This window comes from Neoarius graeffei, chromosome 10, assembly GCF_027579695.1.
Source record: "Neoarius graeffei isolate fNeoGra1 chromosome 10, fNeoGra1.pri, whole genome shotgun sequence".
Lineage (NCBI taxonomy): Eukaryota > Metazoa > Chordata > Actinopteri > Siluriformes > Ariidae > Neoarius > Neoarius graeffei.
In genome coordinates, this window is record NC_083578.1 from 12,323,398 (window position 1) to 12,338,854 (window position 15,457).

Here is a 15,457-nt window from a genome sequence, read left to right on the forward strand (position 1 = left end):
AAAAAAAAAAAAAGTGGGTTTTTTAAAATGTTTTTATTTTTTGTAGGCTTTGACTTTCATGTCAACTTTTTAAAAAAAATTACAGCCACGTTTTTATGTCAGCAATCAAGCATGCCTACAAATAAAGTCCACAATTAAATGTATTTATTATAAATACACAAGGGATTATAGGATATTGCGTGATGATTGGTCGAGAGATTCAGATTATTTCTCGATAATCACCTCGAGCGACTCGGCAAAAGGGCGGCCGATCGCTTCTTCACCGTAAGTGAGGAAGAATTAGAAATGATGAAAGAAAATGCTGTTCCTAAAAGCACTAAAGATGCTACGTAGTTTGGTCTAAAACTGTTCAAAGGTAAAGTGGAATTGTGATTTATTTTATCGATTTAAAAACAAAGCATTTTATGTGACTCGGCGTAGATAAGTGAGACAAGTCTGCGTGCATTACATTTGCGTGCTGTTTTTGAAGATTGAAATAAATAATTAAAAAAATATATATATGATTTTTTTTTTTTTTTAAATAATCACCTGTGTATTTATACTAAAACAATTATCCGTCTCAGACTCGGTGGATAATAACCTCGACTTGGGCGAATAATTGTTAAATATCGTGATGGCAGCTGGAGGAAACCGTTGCATGGCTCCTCGCTCTACCTCCCGCTCCCATGGTGCTGGAAAGACGGTAGCACTTCAGCACCACTGTTGTAGACAGCGGAAAGCAACATGGCTACTGGGCGTGGCTTGCTGATCATACACGGCTGGAGCGGTATAATCGGCACCTCAGTCAACCCTCCTCGAGCAGCCAGGGGAGTACAAAGAGGCGCCGCTTATTCCAGATGGTAGTGAAGCTCACGACGCGGAAGAAAGCCGAGAGCTCCTCACTCTCCGGCTGCCTTTGGAAGTTCACCGAGAGACCCAGCTCCCGCCTGCAACCTAACCACTGGCCCTCCGGTACCTGCACTGATCTCACGCCTCACTTCCCCAACCCGTTTTCATTAAAAACCTCAAAGTTTTTGCTCTGAAGCTCTGGGTTGCGTGTCCCTGTTTGTTCCCTCGCCGCCGCCGCAAGTGCCACAATATATTTTAAGCAAGATTTTTATCAGAACATTATTTCCTACTGGGGAAATGAGGGATGCAGGAATGACCGGCGATGTTCTGGGGTGGGGTGGGGTGTCTCACCCTATTTACGCTAAGTTATACTAATTAAACAACTCCAACACAATTCTCAACTTATCAAGATGCCCTTCTTGTCTCGGATACACGCTCTTTAAACGGAGAATTAAAGTCCCGTGAATGTGAAAACCTTCCTTATGATGCTTCTTAAGGTTTCCTTTCAGAAAAGAGTTCACGTCTAACTGCTTTGGGAAGCTGGAAGCCTTAAACCGCCACATAACTTTTATCTCAGAGTATGTACTGGTGGACAGACAGAAGTTTTGCTTATCTTGCTTTTATTCCCACTTGTACTGCATATTTTAATGTGACTCATCCGAGGGGGAAAAGAAAAAACCCTCCATTTGGATTGTAAATGTTAATTCAGGGTAGGATTGAGAAAAATATCTGCTCTTTGAGAGCACAGCTCCTGTTCTGAGAGAGTGGGCTGAGGAATGAAAAACAAGGCAGAGGACACGAAATTAACTTAATTATTTCTGAGACGCGCCAGTGGGTGGGTGGGGGTGTGTGTGTGTGAGAGAGAGAGAGATGCTGTAGAAAATTCAAGAAAAGAGAGACGGGACGGCAAGGCCAGCGATGATGAAGGATCTTCTTTTGTAAGGTGGAAAGGATGAGGGTCAATGGGCCGACCTGCGTCGTGTTCACTGTAGTAATTAACGAGATAAAGTACATCCTCACAATCTTCACGCCGCTGTTTTTTTTTTTTTTTTTTAACCTGATTCTTTTGGAAGAGAAGCCATTAATATCAGAGCTGCTGATACCGAGGTATAATCCGTCTATCTTACAGGCACAGTTGTCAAAGGTATCAGTATCCTGTTTAACCAGGATATTAAAGCAGATACGCAGAGCCTTTATTTTTAAATACATTTCTGAATGGATAGTATCTCCATCCTTGACTCTTTTTTGCTGCATAAATGGGAATAAAAATATATATATTTTTGAGATTTAAAATCGACCGCAAAGTTGGCATTGGAGCTGCCCCGCTGAGCCAGCCAGCCCTGAGTGCATGACGTCACAGCAGGAACCAGTTTTAAGGCCGAGGCCTTTTACAGCTACAGACCAAAGTCATATAAATAAAAATTAATGGTGAAAGTAAGAAATAGCGTTACCGACTTGCTCAACTAAGACTGATTTCATTGATTGTGCGTTGACTCTCATTAAAACAGGATAGGTGTAATAACTTATGCAACATACATGTACATGCATGCATTTTCACTGATAAAATGTAAAAGGCGAAATAAATAATCTTATACCGGTAACTTAAACACACAATACAAGTTCCATGTATTAATCTAAATGCAGGTAAACAACGTGTTTTTTGTTGTTTTGTATCCAAATGAGAGTCAGAGCTTACCCGTCTGTGTTCTCGCTTCTTGAAGGCCAATCTTGTGGCCGATTTGTTTTTGAAACAATCTGACTTTTCAGTTGTTCGTTCAGTTCTCCGTTAATTCGCTTCTTCCATGTAAGGGCGAGATGGCAGCAATATCCAGTGCAGAAATCAGGCGGCTTGTCCACTCATTCTCCATTTTCTTCATACTGAATACTCCGCCATTACTGCTCAGCTCAGGCAATTACTAAAACCCAGGACGGGACGTCACCGGTTTTAGCAAGAACCATGGGGAGGTCACTGCCCGAGCAATAATATGTCACATCCTGTTTCGTCCCGGGTTTTACCGACAACCCTTGGCTCACGCTCCAGGAGAACTGGTGCAACTGAGCTTACTTTCCTTTTATAAATAAATAAAATACTTTCTTTTTATTGTGGTTTTTTTGGTGTTATTTGTTGGTACTGCACCCTCTTTCAGTACGGGCTTATAGCCAACACTCCTCAACAGATCAGAGGTCTCGTACGAGTCTTCAGTAAAATGTGCAGAGCAGAGGAGAGACCACTTTATAGCCGCCCAATGTGCCGGTGAACTTCTCGCCAAACGCATCCAAATCTTTGCAGTTTGAACATTTTTGGGCCATGAATGTAATATAAATCCACCTTCTGTTGTGTTGCTGCGCTGGCCAGCAACACATCTACGTGGGATGGTGATAAATTAGCTCAAAATGGAGGATCGGAGTTGCAGTCAGCTCTGTGTTTTAGTATAGCAGAAATGGCGATGAGACCAATAGACTTCCCGCTGTGACGTTACGGACGTCAAGGTCATTCACTCAGACCGCTACCTATATAAATCACTTTAATCATAAAAATTACTATATTAGATTTATTGTTAACGCTTAAAACTATTCCTGTGCCATTCTTGAGGTCTCAAGGCATTTATAAACAAAAGTGAGGCCACGGCTCTGCGTATATGCTTTAAAGAGGAGCAAAACGACAGGTTTAGCACATTGCATTCCAGTATTCTCCAATATTCATACTAGTTTTGCTTTTATCACAAGGTTTGAATTGAGCATTTAAAGCACCTTTCTTTAGCTCATCTGGCCATAAGGCTGATGAGCTGTTGCCGTGGTGTCTGTCATTCACAATTCAGTTAAATCAGGGGTTTTCAAAGTGTGGGAGAGTCAGCCCCTCCTCAGAGAGGAAATAAACAACAGCGCCCCCCCCCCCCCCCCCCCTTACAATTTTTGTTGTTGCTATACTTAAATGTTCCATTCGTATTTTAAAAAAAATGGTTATTGTACACATTTTTATTTTTTCTTTTACACATTTTAAACATATGAGCTTTTTTAAAACCTCTTTTTTACACATTTTAAACATCTGTGCTTTTTAAAACCTCTTTTTTACACATTTTAAACATCTGTGCTTTTTAAAACCTTTTTTACACATTTTAAACATCTGTTCTTTTTAAAACCTCTTTTTTTTACACATTTTAAACATCTGTGCTTTTTAAAACCTCTTTTTTACACATTTTAAACATCTGTTCTTTTTAAAACCTCTTTTTTTTTACACATTTTAAACATCTGTTCTTTTTAAAACCTCTTTTTTACACATTTTAAACGTCTGTGCTTTTTTAAAACCTTTTTTACACATTTTAAACATCTGTGCTTTTTTAAAACCTCTTTTTTACACATTTTAAACATCTGTGCTTTTTAAAACCTTTTTTTACACATTTTAAACATCTGTGCTTTTTAAAACCTCTTACACATTTTAAACATCTGTGCTTTTTAAAACCTCTTTTTTACACATTTTAAACGTCTGTGCTTTTTAAAACCTTTTTTACACATTTTAAACATCTGTGCTTTTTAAAACCTCTTTTTTACACATTTTAAACATCTGTGCTTTTTAAAACCTCTTTTACACATTTTAAACATCTGTTCTTTTTAAAACCTCTTTTTTTACACATTTTAAACATCTGTGCTTTTTAAAACCTCTTTTTACACATTTTAAACATCTGTGCTTTTTAAAACCTCTTTTTTTACACATTTTAAACATCTGTGCTTTTTAAAACCTCTTTTTTACACATTTTAAACATCTGTTCTTTTTAAAACCTCTTTTTTTACACATTTTAAACATCTGTGCTTTTTAAAACCTCTTTTTACACATTTTAAACATCTGTGCTTTTTAAAACCTCTTTTTTTACACATTTTAAACATCTGTGCTTTTTAAAACCTCTTTTTTTACACATTTTAAACATCTGTGCTTTTTAAAACCTCTTTTTTTTTACACATTTTAAACATCTGTGCTTTTTTAAAACCTCTTTTTTTACACATTTTAAACATCTGTGCTTTTTTAAAACCTTTTTTACACATTTTAAACAGCTGTGCTTTTTTAAAACCTTTTTTACACATTTTAAACAGCTGTGCTTTTTAAAACGTCTTTTTTTTTACACATTTTAAACATCTGTGCTTTTTAAAACATTTTTTTACATATTTTAAACATATGTGCTTTTTTAAAACATCTCTTTTTACACATTTTAAACATCTGTGTTTTTTTTTTAAACATCTTGTTTTACACATTTTAAACATCTCATAGCATCGTTAGCTAGCACCTCTTGGCAGACAGCACACTGTGGCAGTGGAGCATCTTCAGATCCAGTCCATGAAAATCCAAACTTTAAATAATCGTGGTCATACTTCCTTCTTTTTTTGCTTGGCCCAGACTCTGTCTCCTCACTCACTGTAGCTTTAGGTACTAAAAATCGATCCATTTTGTCTCTGGCAAAGGCTAGCTGAAGTTCGCTAAATGTCCGCAATAGTAACTTATTCTGGTTTATTTTTCCTCACGTTGCGCACCCCCCCCCAAAGAACTCTGGCACCCCCTAGGGGAGGCGCGCCCCACACTTTGAAAAGCCCCGAGTTAAATCATATAACCTTTGTCAATTCTGCACGGATTTCCATTCCGATTGTTTTGATTGAAAGAGCTCATCATGCCGCACAAAACTTGGTGGCTGTTTTGTCAAATTTTTGCTAATGACTTCATAATTGGGCCAAATGAATGAATTTTCCAGGCCTCTTACTAGAATTGTATCTCTTTCACTTCTCATCTGATTCCAGTTCTGATCGATGTTTTGGGTAGATCTTACCTTGAGGAACAAAACTTGGTCGTTGTTTTGTCAAATTTTTGCTAACGAACTGCTAATTGGGTCAACTTCATGAATTTTAGGACTTCTCGTTAGAATTCTATCTCCTCTTGCAGTTCTCACCCAGTTTCAGTTCCGATTGATGTTTTGGGTAGAGCTTCCCTTGAGGAACAAAACTTGGTCGTTTGTTTGTTGATTTTCCTGTTGTAAACAATTTGTTTACAACTTTGTTTATTTTCAGTTAAATCATATCTCCTCCCTCAGTTCTCAGTGGATTTCAGTTCTGATTGTTTTGTTTGATAGAACTCGACCTTCTGCACAAAACTTGTTCATTGTATTGTCAAATCTCCGCTAACAAATTAGTAATTAGGTCAACTTAACACATTTTCTTCTGACTAGAATTGGATCTCCTCTCTCATTTATCATGTGAATTCGGTTCTGATGGATGTTTTGGGTCGATCTTCTGTTGGGGAACAAAATTTAGTCCTTTGTTGATTTTCCTGTTGTAAACAGCTTGTCGTGGAGGTTGGTCCTCTCTCACATCGTCACATTTCAGTTCTGTTTGATGTTTTGGTCATCATGGTTGTTTTGATGGCAGGCCAGATGAGCGACTACATCCTTGACGTTCTGGTTTCTTTCCTTTCCCTTCATTTCAGACTTCCCTGTTGCGTAAACATGACTGGACAGAGCGGCGACGATTCTCCTCAGCTTAATCATCCTGCTGTAAGTACACTATCTTTCCTAACTTGATGTTTAAGTTCAGTTGAACCATCGAGGCCTCTTCAATAAAGTTCCTTCTGGAAACTGAAATATTATGCAAACTTTAAAGGCTTGTTTTTGTGGAAGGAATTTGCTTCTGGAGTGAAAATATAAGCACATGAACTTAACGATGTAATGAGATTAAAAAGTACATAATTAGAGAATAAAATGAAATACACACTCATCAGCTACTTTAATGGGGGTTTTTTTGACTAAGTGACTGTAACCATGGCAACATTCCCAAGGCTGGACAGTCTGTTCATACCAATTCCGCAGTGACTCATTGGAACACTTTTGCTCTTCCATCAAAGCCACCTGATATCCATCATAACATTAGTCAGTGGAAAATTTCCATTTTGGTGACGGGTGCCTCACATTTAGACAGGAAATATACGACATGGGTTAGGAGAGAGTCCTCTTTCAGAGCATGCTCATTTGACAGTAATGATGTCATGATGTCTGCTGCTTCCTTCCCAACTTTAGTTTGTATTTTTCGTCATGACTCACTACACATTTATTGAGAGCAGGCCGTATATGACAGGATAAAATGAAACCACAGTTAGTTTAGGTTTCATTTTTTGAGCATCATATTCATTTCATGTACGGCACAGTATGTGTCAGCACGGTGGCGTAGTGGTTAGCACGGTCGCCTCGCAGCAAGAAGGTTCCGGGTTCGAACCCAGCGGCTGGCGAGGGCCTTTCTGTGTGGAGTTTGCATGTTCTCCCCGTGTCTGCGTGGGTTTCCTCCGGGTGCTCCGGTTTCCTCCACAGTCCAAAGGCATGCAGTTAGGTTGACGTGGGGCGGCCTTGGGCTGAGGTGCCCTTGAGCAAGGTACCGAACCCCTGACTGCTCCCCGGGCGCTCTGGTGTGGCTGCCCACTGCTCGGAGTGTGTGCGTGTGTGTTCACTGCTTCAGATGGGTTAAATGCAGAGGATGAATTTCACTGTGCTTGAAGTGTGCATGTGATGAATAAAGGTTTCTTCTTCTTCTAAATCTTTCCACCTTGTAAAGTATTTGTAGATCCAGTCTCAGAAAATTAGCCTGCAGACAAATTTCAAGTGTTGACAGGAATAATAATAGTAATTTTCACTGCAGCGTGTCGGGAGCGTTTGTTGTAGGCCTCTGATCTCAGTTAATTGGTGTTGCTCGACGTATCCGTAGTTCGTAGTTTGTCACATTAACCAGGACTACTGAATAAGCATTCAGTCATAGAATTGAATGGAAGATAGATAGATAGATAGATAGATAGATAGATAGATAGATAGATAGTCACTTAGCATAATTAGTTTTTGTTTTTTATTTATTTATCTATCTTCCGTTCAATACTGATGCTTTTGTACAGTTTTTATCTTCATTTATCACAGTTCTTGTTTTTAGCACTATTAATGCACATTCACCTGTACAAAGCACATATATATATATATGTTATTTACCAGCTGGGAGGTCCATATGGTGAAATACCGTGACCGAGGTCTTGAAAGTACTGAGCGAGGCCCTCTGGGCTGAGGTCAGTATTCAAGGCCGAGGCCACGGTATTTCACCATACGGACCGACCTTAAGCTGGTAAATAATATTTTTTTTTTCTTTACCAAATTCTAACAGAAAACGAGAGCGCCCGAAAGGGAAAACCGAGCCGAGCTGCCATTTTGAATCCTCATTCATGGCTGTAATGCAAATGGCTTCCTCCTCAGTATACAAGTGCACTTCCATGGCAGGAAAAAAAAACTACATTTTGCCGCCTATGTAGTCCCCTATTTATACAAATAGGAGTCATTCAGGATTCAGCCATGTTTTTGCTCGACCAAAGTTATACAGTATTATGACCTTTATATTGCATAAATAAAGCCATTTGGTGAAACTTTGAAGAAGAGATTGTACTGGTTTAAAGTTTTTACCTAACGTAATATTATGTATTAGGATAACATGGTCCAAAATGGGCCTCGTTAACTAACGAGATCAAACTCTTAGCAAGTTAGAGGTTTTTAGCTTTCTCCTGAAATGTTTTCTTTTATTTTGTCTTCCTCAGGGTAGTAAAACTCGCTTTCGCTGTGAAGACTGTCGTTATCGCTATCCATGCTGTAAAATTAATGCGCTTCTCCTGAGAAATGCTGGCAAAAATTTATAAGATTTTTGATAATCTTATAAATAAATCTTATTAAAAAAAGATAAACGTTGACAAAAATTGCTACTACGTTTGTTGTTGTTGTGAACGAGCGAGTCGCCAGAGGTCCGTAACTGGGGTCCGTACCGTAGGATACAGACCCGCTTGCCAGCCAATCAGAGCGCAGGATTTGGACCGCAAAAAAAAAGATATATTTTATCGTTACATTTTTATTTGTATATTGTGCAGTCGGCTTGTTCTTGGGATATTTTTTTTTCTATTTTATGTTGTACTGTTTTTTTTTTTTCTTCTCGCATGCCTAATAACTTGCTACTGTAACAAAACAATTTCCCAACTTGGGATCAATAAAATCTATCTATCTATCTATCTATCTATCTATCTATCTATCTATCTATCTATCTATCTATCTATCTATCTATCTATCTATCTATCTGCGTGTCTATTTGTCTGTCTGTATATCTATCTATCTGCATGTATCTCTATCTGTCTGGCTGTCTCTCTATCTATCTGTCTATTTCTATCTATCTGCGTCTATCTATCTATCTATCTATCTATCTATCTATCTATCTATCTATCTATCTATCTATCTATCTATCTATCTATCCATGTCTCTCTCTCTGTCTGTGTATCTGTGTGTCTGTTTGTCTATTTCTATCTGTCTAGCTAGCTATCTGCGTGTCTATTTGTCTGTCTGTATATCTATCTATGTGCATGTCTCTCTATCTGTCTGGCTGTCTCTCTATCTGTCTGTCTGTCTATTTCTATCTATCTGCGTGTCTATCTATCTATCTATCTATCTATCTATCTATCTATCTATCTATCTATCTATCTATCTATCTATCTATCTATCTGTGTCTCTCTCTCTCTGTCTGTCTGTGTATCTATGTGTGTCTGTTTGTTTGTCTATTTCTATCTAGCTATCTGCGTGTCTATTTGTCTGTCTGTATATCTATCTATCTGCATGTCTCTCTATCTGTCTGTCTGTCTATTTCTATCTATCTGCGTGTCTCTGTCTGTCTGTCTGTCTGTCTGTCTGTCTGTCTATCTATCTATCTATCTATCTATCTATCTATCCGTGTCTCTCTCTCTGTCTGTGTATCTGTGTGTCTGTTTGTTTGTCTATTTCTATCTAGCTAGCTAGCTATCTGCGTGTCTATTTGTCTGTCTGTATATCTATCTATCTGCATGTCTCTCTATCTGTCTGGCTGTCTATCTATCTGTCTGTCTGTCTATTTCTATCTATCTGCGTGTCTCCTATCTATCTATCTATCTATCTATCTATCTATCTATCTATCTATCTATCTATCTATCTATCTATCTATCTATCTATCATAATGTGAGATTTGAGTAATGCCACCTTAACAGCACGCACTCAATGACCTGTGTGTACCACAACTGTTTAATTCAGTGCTTGGAAGCAGTGTGTGTCTGGACTACATAAAGATTCACTGTAAAGATTTCACTGTAAAGCACCATTCTTATTGTTGTTGTTGGTTACAGTTGATGTATGAAATCCCATCATGATCATAAAAGGCTAATAAATGATGACATCAAGCAGCTCATCTGTTTACTACACCACGAAGCACTAATCCATGGACTCGGTCCTGCGTGAGCGTCTCGACTCGTACCAGATGCTCCCGATGAGTGTTTCAGCGACTCTCAGGAGTCTGACCACAGCTCTGGATGATTCTAGCTGATGTACAGTAATGGAAGCTTTTAGGGACGCGTTTGTACTATTCTCAGAAAAAACATGTGGCTTTGATTGGGTTTGTTTGATTAGGTTGATTTTCGTAGTGACCTTCACGGAGTCCAATTAAAACTGACGCACATAATGCGTGCGCGCGCACACACACACACACACACACACACACACACACACACACACACACACACACAGACTTACACAGACCAGCTTTGTTTACTGGCAGTCAGCTGGAAATTAGTGTGATTTGTTGTCCACTCAGATGAGTGGGTTTTTTTATCCATTTCTGCATGCCCTGGGATGGTAAATTTGAAGTGGACTGAGAGCCATATTGGAGACTCCTCCTGTAAAAAGTCTAAATGTAGTCCAGATGATCAGCTGGGGATGAATTATATCCTGGACGAATGAATTATTTACTCATAAATGCTGTATTCAGAATAAGAGCGCAACAAGAGTTTCCATAATGATGCCACTCAGTGTGGCATTATTCAGGATTCTTCCTCGTTATATAATAAGTGAGGAATAAAACACTTGGGGTGTGTGTTATTCTTGGACAGTAATCAACAGCAGAGCAGAGTTGTGCGGTGAAGCATGTGATTGTACTCTAGAAATGAGTATGGATTTTTATTTTCCTCCATCAGCCTGCCGTTTTTTTTTTTTAAGTTAATAAGACAAAAACAGGGGCGGCACGGTGGTGTAGTGGTTAGCGCTGTCGCCTCACAGCAAGAAGGTCCGGGTTCGAGCCCCGTGGCCGGCGAGGGCCTTTCTGTGCGGAGTTTGCATGTTCTCCCCGTGTCCGCGTGGGTTTCCTCCGGGTGCTCCGGTTTCCCCCACAGTCCAAAGACATGCAGGTTAGGTTAACTGGTGACTCTAAATTGACCGTAGGTGTGAATGTGAGTGTGAATGGTTGTCTGTGTCTATGTGTCAGCCCTGTGATGACCTGGCGACTTGTCCAGGGTGTACCCCACCTTTCTCCCGTAGTCAGCTGGGATAGGCTCCGGCTTGCCTGCGACCCTGTAGAACAGGATAAAGCGGCTAGAGATAATGAGATGAGACGAGAAGACAAAAACAAACAAACATGAGGAAAAAGTCCTCCGTCGTGAAGACTTTTCTCCATGGTGGAAAACCTATTTGCTGAAACTGGAGATGACTCCTATCAATGTTGCACTAAATTTCATGTCAGTAGCCTGGTTTCCATTGCATTTTTGCGCAAAATAGAAGCGAAGTTTAGAAAATTTCCGCAAAACACAGTTGTAATATTCTCTGTTTCGATTGAGTGATGTTAATTGATTAAAGCTGGGTTTTGTCATCTTGCGAGAGCTCTCTTTGAGAGCGCTCTTTTTTCAGAAAGGAAGCATTTCCATTGGCTCTTCATAAGTCATGTGACTTAAATGCGAAAAATGCGTTTCCATTTAAATTTTGTGAAATATTGCTTTATCAAGTCGTCTGAAAAACCACCTCATACGAGCGTAAAACCTTTTTTGCGATATTTGAGGGTTTTTTTTGAAATTCACACATTTCTATTATTCCCTTTTTTTTTAGCATTAAGCTACTGATTAAAATTTTTTTCCTGTTCAGTGACGTGTGATATATTCAGCTATTTATTATTAGTTAGATAATGTGGCGCGCCCGCTATATAAATCACTGTGTATGTTGTTGCTATAGAAACAATAATGCATTACAATGAGCAATGATACTGTGATTTGTTTGCTGCTGTTATTAGACTGCTTCTGACCAATCAGAATGGAGAATTTAACAGCGCTGTGGTATAAATAATAATTATTCATCCCAGTCATAATAAGCACCAAACAGTCACCATATAAAAACAGAATGAATTGTCATCCAGTACATGATGTATAATTGGTCGATTCTCTGCTGAATAGATAAATAGATGTTTTACGTTGAGTATGATTTTATTCAGCTGACAGCTCACCTAATTCTGTTTATTCACGTCTGTATGGAATAAGCCTCCAGCTGTAATGACTCTTTATAAAACTATTCCAAACACAGGAATTATGATCAAACTAATCCCGCACAGTGACAGCACGTCTGGCTGTCGTTTTAGCGTTGTCGTCGTGTTTGATGCCTGAGAGAGCTATCTAACAGAACATCATTTTAAAAAAATGGATTTCAGTGGTGAGCGATATTAAAAGAATTAACCTGGGTCTCATGGATCCTCATGTATTATGCATACTTTTTGAATAATTGAGTACCATGATTGGAAATTCCCACACACATTATCCGAAATGGCGTAATGCTGTCAACTCCAGAGACGTTTTCGAAAGGACAAATCCGTCTCTTCTCCAGGCCAGCCTCTTCTGCGTCTGCACCCTAATGTGGAGATCGATATCAGCTCGAATCAATGTCATCCTGAATTGAAATTTGGTACAGGAAACGATACGGTGTGACGCAGCCTTCTCTCAGCATGAGACGACTATTCAGCCTGAGATTAAGTTTTTCTGATTCGGTATCATAATCGCCTGCAATATTCGCTCACGAGTGGGATGAGGAATGAGCCGAGGAAGCATTGCGGATATGGATACGGATGATGGAGAAACGGAAGTTGTTGTGCTTCGGTAAAGATCACTGACTGTTTATTGCTTTGAGTTGATGCATTTTATTTCTAACGGAAAAGTTTAGCAGGACAGGAGGGCCGTAAAGCCTGAACGATTTACATCAGTGCACCAGTTTCAATATTTATGATGAGGATGCACCAGTGAGTGTGTGTTCCAAAGATGTGGGGTTAAATTGAAAAGAGGGGACGTAAAAGATTGGAGGGTAAATTCACATATACAGATACTTGCATATGCTTCTAAATCAGTCCCAGGGAAGGAGGCGTGGCCTCTGTCAGTCTCAGTGAAGGTGTGGCCTCTGTGCCTAAATCACAGTGAATAAGGTGTGGCCTCTGTGCCTAAATCACAGTGAAGGAGGCGTGGTCTCCGAGTCAATCCCAGTGAAAGAGGCATGGCCCTGTCAGTCTCAGTGAAGGTGTGGCCTGTGTGCCTCTTAATCTCAGTGAAGGAGGTGTGACCTCTGTGACCAAACAAGTAAATGAGGCGTGGCCTCTGTGTTTGTAAATCTCAGTGAATGAGGCGTGGCCTCTGTGTCTGTAAATCTCAGTGAATGAGGCGTGGCCTCTGTGTCTGTAAATCTCAGTGAATGAGGCGTGGCCTCTGTGCCTAAATCACAGTGAATGAGGCGTGGCCTCTGTGTCTGTAAATCTCAGTGAATGAGGCGTGGCCTCTGTGTCTGTAAATCTCAGTGAATGAGGCATGGCCTCTGTGTCTGTAAATCTCAGTGAATGAGGCGTGGCCTCTGTGTAAATCTCAGTGAATGAGGTGTGGCCTCTGTGTCTGTAAATCTCAGTGAATGAGGCGTGGCCTCTGTGCCTAAATCACAGTGAATGAGGCGTGGCCTCTGTGTCTGTAAATCTCAGTGAATGAGGCGTGGCCTCTGTATCTGTAAATCTCAGTGAATGAGGCGTGGCCTCTGTGCGTAAATCACAGTGAATGAGGCGTGGCCTCTGTGCCTGTAAATCTCAGTGAATGAGGCGTGGCCTCTGTGCCTGTAAATCACAGTGAATGAGGCGTGGCCTCTGTGCCTGTAAATCTCAGTGAATGAGGCGTGGCCTCTGTGCCTAAATCACAGTGAATGAGGCGTGGCCTTTGTGCCTGTAAATCACAGTGAATGAGGCGTGGCCTCTGTGTCTGTAAATCTCAGTGAATGAGGCGTGGCCTCTGTGCCTAAATCACAGTGAATGAGGCGTGGCCTTTGTGCCTGTAAATCACAGTGAATGAGGCGTGGCCTCTGTGTCTGTAAATCTCAGTGAATGAGGCGTGGCCTCTGTGTCTGTAAATCTCAGTGAATGAGGCGTGGCCTCTGTGCCTAAATCACAGTGAATGAGGCGTGGCCTCTGTGCCTAAATCACAGTGAATGAGGCGTGGCCTCTGTGTCTGTAAATCTCAGTGAATGAGGCGTGGCCTCTGTGCCTAAATCACAGTGAATGAGGTGTGGCCTCTGTGCCTAAATCACAGTGAATGAGGCGTGGCCTCTGTGTCTGTAAATCTCAGTGAATGAGGCGTGGCCTCTGTGCCTAAATCACAGTGAATGAGGCGTGGCCTCTGTGCCTAAATCACAGTGAAGGAGGCGTGGTCTCCGAGTCAATCCCAGTGAAAGAGGCATGGCCCTGTCAGTCTCAGTGAAGGTGTGGCCTGTGTGCCTCTTAATCTCAGTGAAGGAGGTGTGACCTCTGTGACCAAACAAGTAAATGAGGCGTGGCCTCTGTGTTTGTAAATCTCAGTGAATGAGGCGTGGCCTCTGTGTCTGTAAATCTCAGTGAATGAGGCGTGGCCTCTGTGTTTGTAAATCTCAGTGAATGAGGCGTGGCCTCTGTGTCTGTAAATCTCAGTGAATGAGGCGTGGCCTCTGTGTCTGTAAATCTCAGTGAATGAGGCGTGGCCTCTGTGTCTGTAAATCTCAGTGAATGAGGCGTGGCCTCTGTGCCTAAATCACAGTGAATGAGGCGTGGCCTCTGTGCCTAAATCACAGTGAATGAGGCGTGGCCTCTGTGCCTAAATCACAGTGAATGAGGCGTGGCCTCTGTGTCTGTAAATCTCAGTGAATGAGGCGTGGCCTCTGTGCCTAAATCACAGTGAATGAGGCGTGGCCTCTGTGCCTAAATCACAGTGAATGAGGCGTGGCCTCTGTGCCTAAATCACAGTGAATGAGGCGTGGCCTCTGTGCCTAAATCACAGTGAATGAGGCGTGGCCTCTGTGCCTAAATCACAGTGAATGAGGCGTGGCCATATCAGTCTCAGTGAAAGTGTGGCCTCTAATCTCAATGAAGGAGTGTGACCTCTGTGACCAAACAAGTAAGGGAGGTTTGGCCTCTGTGTTTGTCGATCCCAGTGAAGGAGGCGTGGCCCTGTCAGTTTCAATGAAGGTGTGGCCTCTAATCTCAATTGAAGGAGGTGTGACCTCTGTGACCAAACAAGTAAAGGAGGTCCGGCTTCTGTGTCCGTCAATCCCTGTGAATGAGGTGTGGTCTCTGATCTGATCCCAGTGAAGGACGCGTGGCCTCTGTCAGTCTCAGTGAAGGCGTGACCTCTGTGACCAAACAAGTAAATAAGGTGTGGCCTCTGTGCCTAAATCCCAGTGAAGGCGGTGTCCTGTCAGTTTCAGTGAAGGTGTGGCCTCTGTGTCTGTAAATCTCAGTGAACGAGGTGTGGTGTCTGACT

At 41.0% G+C, this 15,457-nt stretch overlaps 1 protein-coding gene across 6 annotated transcripts in view; it reads left to right on the forward strand.

The window, feature by feature from the left end:
• The window catches only part of gpat2 (glycerol-3-phosphate acyltransferase 2, mitochondrial), a 446,786-nt gene that overhangs the window by 316,848 nt on the left and 114,481 nt on the right, over positions 1-15,457 (forward strand). For 5 of the 6 annotated variants that reach the window (XM_060931296.1, XM_060931299.1, XM_060931300.1 and 2 more), the window contains exon 2: positions 6,293-6,359. The exons of the other annotated variant lie outside the window; for it this stretch is intronic. In XM_060931296.1, coding sequence (XP_060787279.1) covers positions 6,312-6,359 — 48 coding nt within the window. In that variant the 5' untranslated portion in view covers positions 6,293-6,311. The remainder of the gene's footprint in view (positions 1-6,292; positions 6,360-15,457) is intronic. 6 annotated transcript variants of the gene reach the window in all.